This window comes from Diadema antillarum, unplaced genomic scaffold (genome assembly GCF_040938485.1).
Source record: "Diadema antillarum isolate AM-2024a unplaced genomic scaffold, OU_Dant_1.0 seq00001529_RagTag, whole genome shotgun sequence".
NCBI lineage: Eukaryota > Metazoa > Echinodermata > Echinoidea > Diadematoida > Diadematidae > Diadema > Diadema antillarum.
In genome coordinates this window covers 531,935-551,235 of record NW_027272261.1, presented here as the reverse complement: position 1 = coordinate 551,235, position 19,301 = coordinate 531,935, and the positions used below count along the sequence as shown (strand labels likewise).

Below are 19,301 nucleotides of genomic sequence, written 5' to 3'. Positions count from 1 at the left end.
GGTGATTTCGACTGACAGCCCAAGCTCAGAGCTAGCATACGAACACACGTAATAACCAACTACCAATCACGATTCGAAGAGCGACTGTTGATTAGTCTGAATTCGAGCCCGTCGTTGTGAACGGTTGATGTTGTGAATACTACACGTGTGTATACACAGCGTTATAGGTTCCACATGCAAGGGGGGGGGGGGGGTGGTCACGCTCCAAATGACTCGAGCCCCCGAGCCCCCCCTCCAAAAAAAAAAAAAAAAAAAATGTCGAAAGGGATCTGTTTTTAGAAATGAAGCGTCATCGTCGTTTTTCCTGGGGGAAAAAAAAAAAATATTTTCAGGGGTCCTATTTCATTTTTCGATACGGCTAGGCCTACTTCATGTAGACCTATAAGTGTTGTGGATTGAATATAATTTGGTACTATTTAATGAAATATATTTCCATTGAGGGTACAGTGCATTCCCATTATAACGAACATGGTTATAATGAAATTGCCGATACAATGAAGTTATGTCCAAAAATTATCATCTTTATATATCTTTATAGGTGCCTATACTTTATTTGTTGGTCTATAAAATTTTCGATACAACGAAAGAAAACTGCCGGTCCAGAGGACCTCGTTAAAATGGGAGTCACTGATGTACTAAATGCCCCTGTGACGCCATTTAGGAGTGCAAATTTGTTATGCTGTATCAAAATACGCCACTTTGTAGGGTCAATATCCCGAGATGTCTGTCGAGCGACCCCCCTCCCCTGCCACATGGGTACATGACGTAGGGCCTATAACATGACGTAGAGGGTACATTCAATACACAATATTTTCCTTTGAGTGATATCAGTATCTAAGTTAACTATTCATCATTTCATTGATATGTCTAATAATAATGATAATGACAGTAATATAAAAAAAAACTCCTTCTACCAGTTGGACGTGTATAGTGTAAGTTATGACGGTCGTCCCAGTCAGAAGCTTTTCACAGCTTATATTTATGACGATTCACACAAAATGTAATGGCATATTCCATGTACAAACTATGTGCATGTTGGTGTAAAAAAAACTATGATGTATGTAACTTATAAATGGACATACATCGACCACATCATTTGTCACATCTGGGGTGCCCCAAGGCAGTATACTATATTGGGCCATTGTTATTTCATTTTATAAATGAACGATTTACCTCGTGTTGTCCATCATTGTAGGTCCTTTATAGCTGTACTCATGCAGACGATACTTGTCTCTGTATCATGTAGCAAGTAAAGACTCCGATGAGCTTGAAAGAAAGGTGAACGATGACTTAGCCCCAGTAGTGAACTGGCTGAGCCACAAGGAGTTACTATTGAATGTAAACAAAAAATGCAAAGCTACGCTGATGGGATCACAAAGGAGATTATCCCGTTTTCGTTTGTGTCCTTCTTTATTGAATATAGCGAGCTGGAGTTGGTCTCGGAATGTAAATACCTTGGCGTTATTCTCGATAGTCATTAATATTTGCCCTGGGCTCCACAAATAAGTCATATTAAGTCAAAGGCATTAAATAGTTTACTATTATACGCGCATTCATACAAAAGCATGATACAACCCCATTTTGATTACTGTCATAATACAATTTGGATGAATTCAAATTCCACCGCCACACGGAAACTCAAGTCGTTCAGAACAGGGCACTGAGAATAATCCTACAAGTAAATGGTATGTATAGTCGAAAGTTACTGATATGAAACATTACATATAGACTGTCTGAATGTGAAGTTAGAAAAAGATCTGGCCATATTGGTTTTCAAACTACTACGCAAATATGTTCCTAAGGAAATTTCTGCTAAATGAACAACAAAATAGTCACATATACCAACTGAGAAATAACGACTCCAAAGTTTCCCTCCCAAAGCCAAACACAAATTTCAAGAGAAACAGCGCATTGTAGCGTCAGTGTATATCCAAAAGCCTCCCAATCAATCTCAGATGTGAAACCCAGTTAAATAGATTTGTGTCAAACATTGATTGTATTATTTTTCAAACTCCGTTTTGATAAGGTAATTTTCAGATTTGTAAAATTCATTTTTTATTACTTTTTTTCATCGGCTCTGCCCACCCCAATGATTTATATGATATCGTGTTTTGTTTTGTTTTTCGTTTTGTTTTTTGTAATGATTTTTTTAAACCCTAATCAGGCTTTGTTATTGTATTTTTGTTTTGTCAATATGTTTCTTGTCCTGTTTGTAAATGCTATCTTTTGTTCTGTAGTATGTTTTGTCGTTTTATACCATGTATATTATACGGACTCACTGAAAAACAGCCCTGAGGCTGATAGTGGGTTTTTTAAACCGTGTCGAAATAAAACAAACAAACAAACAAAAATATGCATTTGGTGAATGAATCAAATCAAATCAAATCAAATTAAATCAAATCAAATCAAATCAAATCAAATCAAATCAAATCAAAACAAATCATATCAAATCAAATCAAATCAAAATCCCTGCATGGGCATCATGGCCTTTAAAGAGGAAATCCACCCAAAAAAGAAAATGAATAAACCTCCAAAAGGAAGAGAAAAAATCCCTACAGATTGGAACATTCCAAAAATGAAAAAAAAAATGGATAAGAAATAAGGAAGATATGACATTTTGAAATGTCATATTTTTTCGAAAAAAAAAATGTCTTAGCCAGTCCTTATTAATATTCAAATGAGTGAGTTGATGATGTCATGCCGTCACAATTTTTCATGATATGTTATATATGAAATTTGGAATATTATTATTTCTATACATAGCTAATACAGATAAAAGCATAGTCCCATACCAAAATATATCAGAGGTAAGATTTGTTCTTTTTTATTTTATATCTACCCTGGCAGCAGAAATATGAGATTTTTGTCATTTCTATATATAAAGAGGGTGCCCCCCCCCCCTCTGGATCTGCCACTGTGAAATGACTAAGAAATTGAGAGAGTATGACATCATCAATCTTCTGATTTGAATATTCATATAGCAACTGGTCAAGAAGTGTTTTCTGAAAAACATTGAACTTCTTTATTTCTTATCCGATTTTGATAATTTTGCACTATTAATGTAGGGAATTCTTTTCTCCCTCGAAAAAAATTGATAAAATTTTTGAATGGATTTCTTCTTTGAGTATGATACTACAAGATGATGCATCAAATATCCATCAGCTCTGTGTATGTTCTCATATCGAAAATTGTGCAAATTACCCGAGAGCCTCCCAATGATTATCGGGAAGATGACAAACACAATCATCCATGAGATGGTGATATGGGGAGACTGGGTGACAGTGAGGACATGCGAGAAAACTGAACGACAAATGTAATTCTTCTTTTTTTTTCTTTTGCGGTAATCCACCAGACCAGATCTGCCAAGTTCACACTCACACAAGCTTTTACTCAAGAGGCACAAAGAGACCCCCAAAACACCCCTCCCCCCCCCCCCCCATTAAAAAAAAAATGGATTTACAACAAAAAAGTCACATTTTTAGAATTTTTGATAAGATTATAAGCCAAAATATAATATATCTATATAAGGATGAGCCAGATTGCAAAATGTGTGCTTACCTATAGATGGAGATGGTATATCCCATCCCCCCCCCCCCCTCCTCCGCCCCCTCCCCCTCCCCATGCATCAGTCCCCGGTTGGTCACTTCGCTCCCTCGGAGCGGAGGCAAGGACGCGTAATCTGATCTGCTCTTTTGACCTTGGTATCTCGCTGGGGTGGTGAAATTTTGTTCAATTAATTCGTCGTAGCGCCCACGTATGTATAAGTGAGTAACGTTTATTAGGCTAATTTGTGCATTATGCCCAAGAAATATATATTGACACAGCTACATTATTATCTTTCGTTGCATGTGTTCTTTGAACCTCTTGATAAGATCGGGGACAAAACAGATTTTCAGACTGCTCTGACAGACTATCAACCACTGTGCAAAGAGGTTGTGGCAATCCTGAGGACGCACGCTGAATGAACGATAATGATATTTCGCTGCACCTTACTTTATTCGGTGCAAAGCATGCGATTCAGCATATTGTCGAAAATCAGCAGTGGGACAGCTTGCCATAAGAATTACACGATCATTTCTCTCGCACGCAATCAAGTTGCTATTGACCACACACAGTGAAGCAAAATGGATGAAACTTCGAGAGAAGCTGAGCTTGAAAACTACTTGGACGCACTCACCGGTGAGACATTGTGTCAAGATTGAAACTAAAGTGTGTCGAATAGTACTACTTATATTATCGTTTAACCCTCTTCTCCTTTTTTCTTCACAGATTTCCATAAAAAGCCGACCAAAAGCATACCTTCAGTGCTGGAGCAGTTGCTTCAAAGGATAGCGCGCCTTGGAGAGCCATTGTAAGTACAGCTGTAGACAACACATACGACTATTCAACGTCAGTAGATGTGTGCCACTAAACTGTGAGCTGTAGCACACGTTGAGCTGCGGCCCTTCAAAAGAGCCGCTATTCTTTTTCTGTACCACCTTTACTACTATGCTAGTACTACCCAGTAATTTTACGGCAGTACGGTAGTACGGTATACGAATATAATCTGCTTGAGAGTTTCTGGTTAAAACTGTTGTTGTTGTTCTTTTGAATTTATGGAGCCTGGACTCCTGGACAGTCGTGACAGTGGAGCTCTCTGCTGGGTGGCCTCGGTGGGCAGTTTGCTCCGAAAAAGTACATTAATTTTACATCCATGTCATTTAATTACTGGTAATTAAATTTAACGTTAGACCTATCTAAACACACAGTTACTTGTAAACATGGTAAATACTTAAACTAAACTACAAAACCTACACTAGCATCTATTGTTTACAATTAATTAACCTTTATTTTATTAATAGTTAATATTAAATATAAACAAAATAATCACAGAAAAAAAAGTGGATAGGTTTTAGGGAAAATGGATGTCGCCTGCCTGGAGCCGTGACTCGTGTACTGAAGACGTGCAGACTACGTAACTGTTACGGGGTTATGCCATTCCCGTCAGTCGCTAGGCGAGGCCAGAGGAGTGGTTAAAACTGGGCGAAATCGTGAAACATTATCTATAATCTAGCCTAGGTCCCACCGTGCCGAGTACTGCACCCCAGCTGGTCAGGGGGCAGATAGTGCATGTAATTATCCGTGATGTGTGCATTATGTATGCCATGGTGTGTAAAGTAAGCAAGGTTAGCACTGGTTAGTGGTTAGGATAGTATAAATTTAACTTGTTAGAGTTGTAAACTTTGTGGTAAAAATCAGTAGCTTGTGGAGGGACATTAGGAAGTCTCTCAAAAAAAGAAAGATAAAGGAAGAAAGAAAAGAAGGATCAAAGGAAAGAAAAGTAAAAGGACGGGAAATGCTGTGCTGTGGAAATATAATAATTTAATCGGTCCTGTAGCTGTATCAATTGCGCGTAAACGCAGTTTGGCACTTTGGAGGGGCCACATTCACAAGTATTAACTGTGCAAGAAAGCCCTGCCGCTGTGCTTATGCCGTGGACCGTTTAATGCCATACAGTGGGGCTGAATTCACAATATAGACTCTTACTAAGCCCCCATAATATTCAGTACAGTGGCAGATAGAAAAGATTCAAACAAACAAAAAGGGAAAATGGCACTAATGTACTCTCATATCCATGTTGATATCACATATTACACAAACCCAAATTGCATCAAAGTCACAGGATATACTTAATAGTGTTTACCTTATTTGAAATCGCTCACAGCTCACATAAATTTGAACCAAATTGGTCTTCAGGAAGCGTTGATATTGACGTCAACTTTCATGCCGTGGCTCAAAATACAAGTAGCTTGCTCTTTGCGAGGGGTCACACGATCTGAAACTGAAGCAAGCCTTGTAAATATGCGACACATCTTTCAAGAAACTACAATGTAGGAGCTGAAAATTAGTGTGAAATGATTTATGGCAAGTTGAATGAATTCGGTTGAGAAATGCAGTTCCTTGAGTGCACACAACCACACACTGACAGACAGACAAAGACGCACGCAAGCATGTCTCAACTGACTTCTTTCAACTTGCAGCTGTCCAATATAACTCCTGTGTTGAGTCCCAGTTATTATTTTGATAGTCTTGAAGGATACACTGCATGATATTAGTTGGTTAACTTCAGTATCAAATTGCGCAGACAGTGTAGTGGATCTACACTGCAATCTCGCACGAAGAATGAGTTGCTTTGAGCAACAACATTAAAGTCAACTATATATATTGACACCTCCCACTGACCGGTTTGATTCAAATGTATGTGAGTATCAACATCAACAATCAACATCAACATCAACAATCAACATCATATGCAAAATCTTCAAGAGGACCTAAACAAAATTGGTGACTGGGCGAAAAAATGGATGATGGATTTGAACACAGATAAGTGTAAGGTTTTGACAATATCCAGGAAAAGAAGTAAGGTGCAACACGTGTATCATCTAAATAACGCCCCTCTTGAATCTGTTGAATCCGTGAAGTACTTGGGTGTAACCATCACTTCTGATTTGAAGTGGACCCAACACATCAGCAATACTGTCAATAAAGCCAATAACGTGCTTGCATTTCTAAAACGCAATCTTCGCATAAAATCTTCTGATGTTAAAGCCACAGCTTACAAAACGTTGGTTCGACCAATTGTTGAGTATGCTTCCACAGTTTGGAACCCATCTACCAAGAACCTAATCCACCAAGTGGAAATGGTCCAGAGAAGAGCTGCGCGATTCACTTTAAATCACTACCATAACACCTCGAGTGTCACCAAAATGCTACAAGAACTTAATTGGACCACTCTGGAACAGCGCAGAGAAAATGACAGGCTAATTATGATGTACAAAATACACAATAATCTCACTCCTCTTTCAGCACAGGACTATATCATCAAACAGGCTACTCAGTTAACGAGAGCCTCGCAACCACACTCCTATCAGGTACCATATTCGAGAACTGAATCGCATCGCCATTCGTTCTTCCCAAGAACTGTAAGGAACTGGAATTCCCTGTCGTCAGAAATTGTTTCAGCGCCATCTGTGGGATCATTTCGAAACCGTCTAACGGTTGATCACAGTGGCTAGTATTTTCGTCAAATTTTCTATGTGCTTGTAAATATCTGTAAATAAATTGTATTATAATGTAAATAGCACCAGTCTGCAAGAATCTTCAGTCTATTGAAGGAGGCAGACTTAATCAGAAGAAGAAGAAGAAGAGTAATTTAAAATAAGATATGAAGTATATCCTGTGATTTTGGTGCAATTGGCTTTGTGGAATTGGGGATATCAATGTGGATACTAAAGTACATGGGGGGGGGGGGGGGGGAGTAGATGAGGATCGTATGGTGGATGCAATTTTGTGGAGGCCACAGTGGAGGGATCTCACAGTGACCGCACTAAGCAGGGTGTGATGTCACAGTTGCTTATTTTGTAACATTTCACAAAATGTCCATATGAAGTAGCACAGTGTTTCCGTGTCAGAATTGCTGTGTGATGTCACAATTGCTTTTGACACATTTCACAAAGTGACAGTATGAAGCAGTGTGTGATGTCATAGTTGCTTTGTGTTGTCATTTCACAAATGTAAATTGGAAAATGTCATCATCAGAAGTGACATTTTCCAAATACCTTACCATGGAGTGTCAAACAGGCCAACATTCCAAGATAATTGAAAATACATAGAATCACATGAATCTCTTTTAATCAATCACTAGATCGAAGATGATTATTTTTTTATCCGAAATGTGATTCATAAAGTTTATTGGCAGAGGCAACAATATGAAATTATTGATGCCAGGGCTCTTGACATTAGCGGTGGGTAAAAATTAATGTGGGACCATCAACGTTTTTTTTTTTTTAAGTTATCTTTAATGGCCCAATCAGGCATCTAAGACTCAAAATGATCCTCTTATTTCAGGCCACCTTAATTTTTAATTCAGATTTTAGTGGCCCAAACAGACCACTAGAGAAAAAAGTTAGTGTCGAGCCCTGACTGTTATCCAGTCTGTAGTGTCGTGCTCAAGAGACTGGAATGAAATATCGTTGTATACATGTAGAAGCAATTAGGATGTCTAATATCAGGAGCATGCAGCTGAGCTGTAGAGTTCTACAGACTACCATTGAGCACAGCCTTGTGTCAATTACTGTATGTTCCATCAGTCATTCATTCTCACATAATGACCAGAATGGAAAACAAAGTACTTTAAATCCAATCCATGGTATAACTCTAGTCCATGAACCATAGCAATCCTGAAATAAGCATAATTTGCACATGCTCGTATGAATGTGTATTCCCTAAATATTGCTATTGGTTGGATGTCTGTTGCCGTGGGGGGTGATATGTCTTGTACATTTACGCAGTTGAAATTTGCATAATCCATGCAACGCTGGACTTTATGAATTCCGGCCATACATTGTATTGGCTTTCATGATTTACAACTGATGGCTTCATACATGTACATACAATGTAGAGTGCTGATTACTGTCTACTGTATTAATTTGGATCTTTTTAGCTGTAGTTGTCAAATCCTTTTCAGTCTTTCCTGAAATTAATTCATTGTTGATAACAATATTCAATCAATCTGGGAGAAATTTCATCAAGCGTTTCTAGTGACAAATTTGGGATTACTGTGGTATACACACTTAAAAATATGTAATGGGTAGTGATAATTGTAAGGTATAAGCAAACATGGACACATTTGTCAGTGACGTTTCAAACTTGTTGATTATGAAGCAACCTTACAATTGACACTGGGCAATTTTCTTTTGTCATGGGCACACTGGAGTGGATTACTACCGACACGTCAATCCCTCTACTACACCAAAAACAAATTGCTGTTTTTCACCAAGCATCTTCGATGCGTTTCTTGATTCACTCTTTAATAGTCAAGCTCTGTGCTTCTAGCTGCATAATGCCATGTACTAGATACTGTATACGCCGAATATTTTGCGAGGTTTTTATTTTCGCAAATTTTGCGAGTCGGGTGCTATTCGCGAAAATAAAGACACACGAAAATATTGACTCTGATCCCGATGTGGATGTGACATACGCATGTACAAATTTCCCCTTCAGTACAGGACTCCACAATCGCGAAGTTAACCACTCGCAAAATCATCGGGAAATCCCAATTTGCGAAAATTTAGACTCACAAAATATGACGTATACAGTAGTTGTGTGTGGATCATCGTCAACAGAGGTCTCTTTTGTGCATGGTGAGTGTAGGCAGAGTCTTAAAAACAAATATAGGAAATTCAGGACTTGATAAAGCAATACCGGTAGGACAGCAGTTTGGTTTTTTTGGATGAGATTTGGTAATGTCTTATAGTGTGCCTGAAGATACTGTTTTTACAGTGTATAATATGCGTGCTGGGGAGAAAATGTCAACACCATTTTCTGCTGCTAGCAGTACATGTGCAAGTATGCCATTAACTGCAAAGTACAGTATTTTTGTAGTTTGTTCTATTGTGAATATAAAAGTGCAAAGGATGAGCACAAAATGGAGTTATACTAGATTTCATTTTACAGTGTATGAACTGTTACGAGGAGCTTTGTCTAACCAGCTACGTTGTAGTTTCATATGATTTCAATAGAGCTTGATTTGCACAATTAGCAATTTATTTGTACCTAACGTGATGTTGATTCTACCATTTTATGAAGAAACATTTTCATATCACTGTTCTCAAGGTGGACATTATGAACTACAAGTATTCTTAAACAGAGGGTGTCCATTATCAATGCCCTTGTGTACATCAAAAACAACATAAAAATTCACAAAATTTTTTACAAAGCAATATTACTCAATAATGTAATGTTTACTGGTATTTCTTTTCTAGTGTCCATTGTATTACCCATCAGTATTGTGCATCTTGTGTCAAAACTAGGTTTTTGTGCTCTTTTTGATAATTTGTGATATGTATTTTGCCCTTTAAATTTGTAGGTTCCCGTGGTTTAAATTGAAGCCACTGATTGTCATGAAGCTGGAGAATGTGATTGAAGAATACATCGAGTACAACCCACACGAAGAGGTGCCAATTTTGCCAAACGTGGAGAATGTTCGTTTTGACGACATGCGGGAGAGGCTGCTCAAAGCGCTGGACTCTTTCAACAGGTTTGTCAGAATTTCTGGAAATTCAATTGACTGGTCCTCTTCACCCACTCTCCTACCACTGGCTGCCATTGTTCCATTCCTCCTATGCGAGTTTCCAGTCTTCATTTAGCAACAGTAGGGAGACACATGTTATTAGTAGGACGTGAAAACCCCAGTGTCTCAAACTTGGTCCTGGTTAAATTCAAGATACACTGAATTGAGAGGAAGATTGCCAGTGCTGTATATTCTGTCTGTTTGCACTATATCCGTTTTTTTAGTGTAACAAGTTAGCGGAGATAAATGAAATGGTGTGGACACAGAAGAAAGAGCATGTGTTGGTTTCAGTGATAAATTTCCCTTTCTGCAATAGTTTGACCTCCATCTGACAATATCTGTCCATTCTAGCTTGTTTCACTTTCATTTGTGGAACCTCTCTTTTCTTGTCCTCTCAAACCTTTTGATTTCACTGTCATCACATCAATTATCCTTACCACATTAGACTGCTTGCTCTTATATACAGTACCTTATCTCTGTTCACTGCCATTATTCCTCATGTCATATCCTATTACTGTAAAAGTGGATATTTTTGCATGAGTAATTTTTTGCGCTTGGCTGAGTAAGATGAGTTTTCAATTCCACGGAATCAAGACATTTCATAGTGGTACATAAAGCAAGCAAAAATATTCACATGCTTTCATTTTCACGCTAGTTTTTGGTTGCATGAGAATTTCCACTTTTAGAGTACTTGTACTTCTCTCACAGCCCATGGCTCTTTGCTGGCTCATCAGAGGGTCTTGTCCTTATCCATAGAAACAGTACATATCAAGGAAAACATTGGTTTCCAATTACTTTTTTTGGGGGGGGGGGGTAGTGTCAATGTTCAGGGGTATGTAATTAATGATGTGAATGAATATGATGATGATCAGAACTTGTACTACTCTGCCTCTACTCACAAAGTACATGTATGTCAATGTTTTTCCTTCATAGTGCACCATTTACAATCCAGAGGCTGTGTGAACTGTTGACAGAGCCAAAGCGGTACTACAGACGCAGTGATAAATTCATGAGGGGCATCGAAAAGGTAAGTTGTAGTAGATATTCCCTCACTGGCATATGTGAGCTTTGGGATAATCTTTAAGACCCTAACATGGAATTTCTGGTTGATATGGAGGAGTTTTAGACTGTTTCTGACATGTAGTCAAGTTTCAGGGATACACATTCTAATGTTTAGTATAGAGCCATTCAGACTGTGAAATAAGTCTCCTTACTAACTGCAACAGCAAACAGTGTTTGATATGACAGCTGTGACACAAATGACCTGCCAATCAAATATGCAATGCTGAATATTTGCACATTTTTGAGGGAGTATCCAGGCACCATGATAGAAGGGAATGCAAGGTTCTACCTTCCTCAACCCTGCTTCACAGGTCAAATCCACTGGACAGTCAGTGTTTACCCAAAACCCTACAAAACTTCATTGGAAAATATTTTTCAGTCACTTTTTCCCCTTAATATTATTTCAGAAATAGTTATGGGAGAAATTTATGTGTTTTGTTTTTACAGGCTTACAGAAACAACTTGATTGACATGAAACATGTTTCATATCAAAACATAATTTTGGACAGAGTTGTTGAAATTCTGAAGTTCCTCATTAGCCCAAATTCACGAAGATGGTATAAAGTTAAACCATGGTTTATGCAGATTTCTTAGTGTAAATACAATTGACAGATTGCGTATGCCAACAGACGTCCCGTAACAAACGCACATTAATACATGCATGTCAAAGGTACACCTATTTCATGCTTATTTTAGACCATGGTCTAAATTTGTACCATGGTGTAGGTTTAAACCAAGTTTAAACCACCTTTGTGAATTCGGGCCATTGAGTTTACATTGGAAACCTATCTGACACATCAGAAGATGCCTTCTAGCTTTGACAAGTTTGATACAACTCTCTGATCATTTTATTGGGGTAATTTGTATGTTACATGCTTGCCTTGTAGTCAATAGATATGCATAGTCTACACGAAATTGAAACAATTGCCATATTTTTCATTTATTTTTACCTCTTATTAAGAGAGGAAATTGTCTGTCTTGTAAGCCTTACAAATGATGTGTTCCCCATATTAATTTACCCCATATTACTTTGCCCTGTATGTAAATTCTCCTGTATTGTTGCTTTTTCAATCTGATTGTAGAACATTCAAGTAGTCAGCACAGTCACACCCTCAGGGAAGAGGATTACTTCTCTCTTTGACCTTGAGAAGAGTCCTCCAATGGTTAATGGTATTGTACCCGAGTCGGATGCCTCCCCATCAAGTGACAACAATGGCTTTGTGAGGCCCGATGAGGCGTTCAGCACCAGCACCAGCACCAGCACCAGTAGTAGTACCAGTGGGAGCACAAGTAGCAATAGCGGCAGAGCGGACTCCTTGAACGGCCTCAGTCGCCCCTTCTACAACAGCGACCCAATGGACGCGCCGCTCCAGTTTGCATACCCCCTCTCCCAGAATCTGACCTCCCCTGTCACATCTATGCCAAGCACAGACTCCAGCCTCAGGACTGACCCCAGCAAGGTCAATGGCACACACTTAGAACTCCAAGAGGCAGATGCCAAGGAGACCTCCGAAGCGGTGGCCGAGCCTAATCCTCAACTGGAGGAGGCTGAAAAGAGGACTAGTGAAGAAAGGATGTTGTTAGCAGATGAAAATATGGAAGTTGATGTGACAAGTGAAGTGTCCTCGAGCGATACTGAAAGCTTCTCAGGAGAGCCGAGGAAGAAAGAGGAAGGAGAGGAAATGGAGGTAGATGTTGCATCATCAGGAGACGGAGATGTAGGGAGAGCTGGAGATTCAGGAGGAGGAGATGCTGCGAAGGAAGGAGAAGAGAAAGATGAAGGCGAGGGTGTTTCAACGAGTGAATCATCTGGGGCATCCGTAGACACACCCATGGATAGAGAAGACAGTGCGGATGATGCAGGAAAAGCAGATAGTAGTGAAGGTAGAGTTTGTGAAATTTACATCAGTCACAAAAGTTACAGTCAGACAATGATCCTTAACCTTAAGGACAAGTTCGATGGGGCGCCAAGTGTTCCACGGTCCATTTCATTACAAAATTAGTCATTTCGTCAACGAAGTGACAAAATTGCAATTTTGCCAACAAAATCACCCATGCCACACTTTGCGCCCCAAATAGCTTATCCTCAGATTAGCTCATCCTCAAGGTTAAGGATCACCGTCTTAACGTAAGTGATATTAGTCAGCAATAAATGTAAAGGAATTTCAGGTCCTCAACTGTCACGGAGGTCATACAGTAGGTCTGTAGGCAATTGATGCACAGTCTGTCGACTGTGTGTGTAATTGTCCACAACCATTTTATTCTCCTGCTCCCTCCCAGGAATTCACATACACAATCTGTAGCATCAGCTGTGCTAGGTAGGACATGTCTCCAGCAAGCTTTGGGGTTGTTAAGGCAATCTTGAGTGAAGAAAGCATGCACAGGATTTGAATACATTACATTTCGGGGCTCAGCACTAAATGTTTTTCTCTGGTGGCCTGTTCGGACCACTAAAATCTTTGAATTTGAAAGTTGGTGGCCCAAAAAAGAAATGTAGTGGCCTGAAATTAAAAGGAATATAATCATTTATTTTGGATTTCAGCTGCCCGATCAGGCCACCTAAAGATAACCTTTATATTGTGAAAATTTGGTAGCTTGACAACAATTTTTTGTTCCCGGTGAAACCTGAAATTATTTTCAACCTGAGACTAATAGATAGGTTTACTTACATATTCAAATTTGTGGATTTTTCCATTCTGACGTAGTAGCGAGCCATTCTATTAACCTGTACCTCAAAAATACTTTTCAATAAATGGAATCCAGTTTGCATAGGTTAGTTACATTAACCTGTTGTTCCTTAATTGCAAGTTTAATAGCTAACTTTGATGATAAGCTTGCAGTTTCATACTGTGTAGACGCACTCGAAAGTTAGCTCTCTTAAAGATTATTAGATGATAAGAACCACAACCACAAGATAAAATCTCAGGGTTTACGGTCTGTCCAGAAGCCGGGGGTGGGGGGTCCCCATTTGTAGTGGAGCATCATGTGGACACGATAATCAATGAACTCAAAAGTAAGCGTGACTGCTTTGTGAACCCCACATTCCCCTTGGCTTCCAGGTCAACCTGCTGAACGTAAATACAGGACCCTCATACTTGGGTCATCACGAAACTGTCAGTTCTGTGCTTTCATCATCGAGTAGGACTCTTGCTTGTAGTTACAAGAGCCCAAGAGCTTTTTGATGATTAGCTTTGTCATGTGGGTGCACATTGCAGTTAAGGGGGCTCGAGCTTATCAAGTTAACTTGAAGTTAAGGAACACTGTGTGAATGTAGCTTACACTGTATGTCGGGCAAACCTCAGACAAGCTTTCAGGCTGTCAAGAAGAAGTGTCCAAAAGGCATGCATAAAATTTGAATCTATTATTAAGTAAACCAGTCTATGAGAGCATAGTCCCCAGGACATACTTCTATCGAGAGCCAACACGCGGCAGCATGAGGAAAGTGCTACTCTTGAAAAGCAAAATAAAGAACATAGAATGAAATCATACCACTTGTAACCAAATTTACTTTTAGCGACTGAATTAAACTTAGGTATCACTTATCATTGCTATTCTTTTTTTATCATTCAGTTCAGTGTGCAGTTAACATGTAAAATGGATGAATGGATGTTTACAATAGGGTCAAAATTAGTGCAGAAATCTTAGCTTTACAACTCGATTGTTCTGATATACTGATAAAATTTAGATGAAAAAGCTTTAGAAACAAAATGTGACAGAAGTATCTCTGGCCAGTTCTGTCCAAGTTATCCCATTGGAGTTTCTTCGTGAACTTTTTTGTGGTATATATAAATATTTTTGTGGTACAACTTAGTTGAAGAGCTGCTTAATGAAGCCCAAAAAAGAAGAAGCAAAAACAAAGAAACATACATGTAAGCCAGTTGTAAATTTCGTCTAAAATACTCTTGTCAAACCAATGTCATTTTAACGGTGTGTCAACTAAATTTTTTAACAGTGTACATATCCATTAAGTATGATAATGGAATAGACATTTCAAGCATTCTGTATTGTCTGTGCATCTGGATGACAGGTACATTGTGTACTTACATATGTGCCATCAAAACTAACTTGTAGGAAAGTTGAATTGTGTATCTCCACCTGCGCAAAGCTCTGTGAAGGTGCTGGTTGAATCAAGGATTTGAATTAGGCATTACAGGCACTCTCATTAAATCATTTCACCATGCCATATACATGTAACTCTTTGATTACAAAGTAGTGGTATTTGAAGATACTTTTAGTAATGCTGTGGATACTACACAAGTCCCGCTTACAGAGAACTCTAATTTGTGTTGAAGTATGAACAACTTTGAAAGTACATGTCCATACATGGCTTCTTGGATGAACCTCACAATACAACAATCTCAATATTGCAGCCAACTTTTATCATGCATATTTTACATTTTTAATTCCTTGCTATATGTCCATGTGAGGCTTTAGTCATGCCAAAATGTGCTGACATACAAAATGTAGGTGTGTTAGTGTATTGAAAAAGACTTTGCTGATATTGATCCTGCAAATGTAAATTTATAAATCAGCAATTACGTCTCTTTTTTTTTCGCACTCTTACTAGAACAACAAAGGAAAGAAAACCTTGTAACAATCATCCTTGTAGATCTTCTAAAGAAACTTTGAAGCATGGATATTCTTCTTTTTTTTTTAATCAGAGATTGTAAAGACCTAAGCTTATATCAAATAACGATGGAATGATTTTGGACCTTTTTTTTTATTTGGTTTATCTCTATCATTACCAGATACAAAGAGTTATGTATCAAGTGTAATTTCAGTGGATTTGATGAAGTCATCGTACATTCGACATGTTGGCACAGTTCATAGAGACTGAGTATATCTGGGATGAGAATGTAATAGCCCACTACTCTGTGATTGTTTATTATGTATGATTGTTCTGAGATGTACACCTTGTACGAGAAGCTTAACTGTCTGTTTAATCACAGCACCAAACCTTCAAATAAATTTCATGTTCCTACTCCTGCAGGAAGCAAATCCACTGCCCCCCAGCAGCATGGGGAGGAGCTGTCGGCCAACTCAGAGGCAGCGCCCAGTGAGGAGCAAGCAGAGGAGGAGGAGGAGAGGAGTCCGGCCCGGGAGCAGGCTGAAGGGGCTACGACAGACAAGCCAAGCCAGGATGAACCAACAACGCAGGGAGAGCCGTCCCAGGGAGAGCCGTCCCAGGGAGAGCCGTCCCAGGGAGAGCCATCCGAGGGTGAGCCATCTCAACGGGAGGCGTCTCAGGCTGAGACAGAGATCCAGCACTCCCAGGAAGCTAGCGACGTCAATGCTGCGGGCGACGCCCCTGGTCCAGCAGACTCCAGCAATGATGCCAAAAGTATGCAGACTGGAGTCGCGGAAGAAAATCCATCGGGATCATCGGAAGGTATTATTATGTACAGCTGTACTGTTGATTACTCATTTACCAGTAGTTGTTGAGGTGTAACAGTCCAAAGGTTTGCTGTAAGGATTCAGGGTGGAGTTCAAGTTTTCTTCAACTTAGAGCATTCCTTGTTGGAAGGAAACCATGCGGCATAATATTTTAAGTAAAACAAATATCTTTACTGGCAGTTAAGAGTATTATGAAGTTAGGTTCTATGGTGAGCTTCTTCCATTTACAGTTGAGTCAAGAAGTAGCTCTTCTGTAACCATTTTTGTCCCCCCCCCCCCCCCCCCCTCTTTTTTCTGCATATTTCACTCTGGTTATTGTTCAAACTACGGAATTACAAATAATATCTTCAGACAAATGACACCTGTCGTATTTGTTTTTGTCTGTTTTGATTGACTGGTTTTATTGCTGCAATCTTCCATGTAGAGAGATGCTGTGTTGGTAATAGCCCATGGTAATATCACAAATTTACATTGTGGCTACAAGATTTATAGCAGAACAACTGTAGTGTTTTCATTGTCATATTTTATCTTTTCCACATCATCCACCCATTTGCTTGTATGACAGGCATAAGAATGTATTCATTAGCATGCTTATGATGAGCATTGTCAGCAGTGATTAGAAAAGCAAGAGGATACCAATGATGATGTAGCATTGTGTAAAACTATATTGAGAGGAGTAATATCATTCAACCACTGTGTCTTTGGTCTTGTGAAATATCCAGCAGTGTCCAAGGATGGAGCACAGGAAACGGATGACCAAATTCAAGGGGACGATAGTTCATCTCGTCCACCCAGTGATGAAGATGCTGTGGAGTCGTCAGCCGATGCCACAGTCTCCACTCCGGGGGAGCCGTCTGCAGAGGCCCCATCGGACAAGGCATCAGGCAGCGTGACAGACCCCTCATCATCTGACTCTACTGGTGATGGGAACGCCGGTCAACCCTCCGGGGAAGACCAGGATGGAGAGCGGGCAGGGGATCAGCAGGATCAGCAGCAGCAGCAGCAGCCCCCTGCCCAGGATGCAGTGAGCGAGTCCACGGAGAGTTGATTGGCCACACACTTAACTCATCCATCCACACACACCAAGGGGACAAACTCGAGAGGGTTAGGCTATACTCAAGAGACCTTTCTTCCATTTCATGAGCTCATTTCCAAAGTGGACTTGCAAGGTAAATGTGGGTTTGTTAGAGAAGCCATCATGATGATGACAAAGTGTGATTCCCAGAGTTTTGTGTTTTACTTTGTGATTATGCAATGGCTTTCACTGGCAATGAGTAATCCTGTATTCTGTCATTTTCTGTTAGTTATTTTTTCACCATTCAAGTGTGCATGCAGGTGTACAACAAAAGTTCTATTTGCAGAGGAGATGATAAGGGTCAACATGATTGACCAGCTAGTCCTTGCAGTTTTGGGTTCTCAAGAACAGCCTGCATTGTTGCCATTGTTTTGGTCACATGTTGTATTCAAACATTTAAGTGCTGTGCTCTTGGGGATGTTGGCATCCATCTTTGTCTATAAAGAGAAATTTATTTTATTTTTTCATTGCTGGCATTGATTTATCATGAGATGCCTTGTGTCATAGCCCTTTATTACATGCATGAATGCTTCAAGATAAATCTGAAAAGAAATTCATGTATGTGGGAGCCAGTTCCAATTATAGCACAGTCATATTGCCTTACAATGAGGACAAAAAAAAAGAAAGAAAGAAAGAAAGCTCAACGGTCACCTCGTAGGAGGCAATAAAGGTTAAAGTGTGGTTGGATGTTTTAGGACCGAATGCATGGTACAACCTTTACTCCTATGAAGAGAGCAGTGTAGTTGCTGCATGGCCATGTGTTTGAGCTTATGTTTCCAACAAAGTGTTAACCCCATCCATTGCCTTCTCATTTTCTCCATGTGACTTGGGATCCCAAGTAATGGGAACAAAGAAGTAAGGATCAGGTCACATGTGTAGCACAAAATCAGTGGCTTTTTCGAGAGAGCAAGTAGACCATGTCGGGATATGGCGGTTGCACTACTCTGAAGTAGTGTGCTCTCTCTCAAGAACTTGGGGTGTGTTTCATAAAGGGTTGTGCAATTATTTTCAATTGCTCAATTGCTGACACTGCAGCTATAAGAATTGTAATACAGCTGACTGACTGTTCCAAGGCTGCTGCTTACATTGTAATTGGAATTATAGCAGCTTATTCTAACCGCGAGCTTCTCTTAGTAACAGACATACTTTCCAACAGTTTCTTAAAATTCTCTCACCAATCAAAGATAAGAGCAGTCACTTGCAATTCCTAATTGACCAGTAAAAAAACGATTAGTACTGGTATGCTGTTTGTTCATACAGACACTTGAATATGCTTAATCAGATGATGTTGTCTTGTCATACCACATTGCACTGTTGTTTTCTTTTTTCTTTTCTTTTCTTTTTTTAAGGGGGGATGGGGGGAAAGCTGTGTTACTAACAGAAAAATTTTGAAGGAGAAGGATTAATTAGTTTTTGTTTTTTTTTTGGCGTAGTGTTTTAATGATTCATGGGAGTATTGGTGCTATGACCTAAATGCAAACATTGAAGAAACCTTACTTATGTTATCCTGAAAACTGTCCCCCAGGCAGAAACATGGTCCTGGGGTCCATTTCATGAAAGCCCTATGAGTGACTTTTGGCTCATAAGACACACTTATGAGAGACTTCATACAATGGATTTTACTTCTCCCCACAGCTACATGTGAGCAACCTTGGCCAT

At 39.4% G+C, this 19,301-nt stretch overlaps 1 protein-coding gene across 2 annotated transcripts; it reads left to right on the top strand.

Moving 5' to 3' along the window:
• Positions 1 to 4,108: 4,108 nt before the first annotated feature.
• On the top strand, positions 4,109 to 17,809 carry LOC139710396 (uncharacterized). 2 transcript variants are annotated; one of them, XM_071622312.1, is made up of 7 exons: positions 4,109 to 4,179; positions 4,270 to 4,351; positions 9,908 to 10,078; positions 11,045 to 11,138; positions 12,256 to 13,057; positions 16,164 to 16,562; positions 17,293 to 17,809. In XM_071622312.1, exons 1-7 carry the CDS (start codon positions 4,125 to 4,127, stop codon positions 17,613 to 17,615), a joined length of 1,926 nt encoding a protein of 641 aa, XP_071478413.1. In that variant the 5' UTR covers positions 4,109 to 4,124; the 3' UTR covers positions 17,616 to 17,809. The 2 variants fall into 2 exon arrangements, with proteins under 2 accessions (XP_071478413.1, XP_071478412.1); XM_071622311.1 differs by having other exon boundaries at positions 17,290 to 17,809.
• The last annotated feature ends 1,492 nt before the right edge of the window (positions 17,810 to 19,301 follow it).

Bases quoted from the DNA above. Each gene is read 5' to 3' on its own strand.
- LOC139710396 (XM_071622311.1), top strand. From the start codon at position 4,125: ATGGATGAAACTTCGAGAGAAGCTGAGCTTGAAAACTACTTGGACGCA. The intron at 11,139-12,255 runs GTAAGTTGTAGT...ATCTGATTGTAG, and splicing joins TCATGAGGGGCATCGAAAAG to AACATTCAAGTAGTCAGCAC. The intron at 13,058-16,163 runs GTAGAGTTTGTG...CTACTCCTGCAG, and splicing joins AAAAGCAGATAGTAGTGAAG to GAAGCAAATCCACTGCCCCC.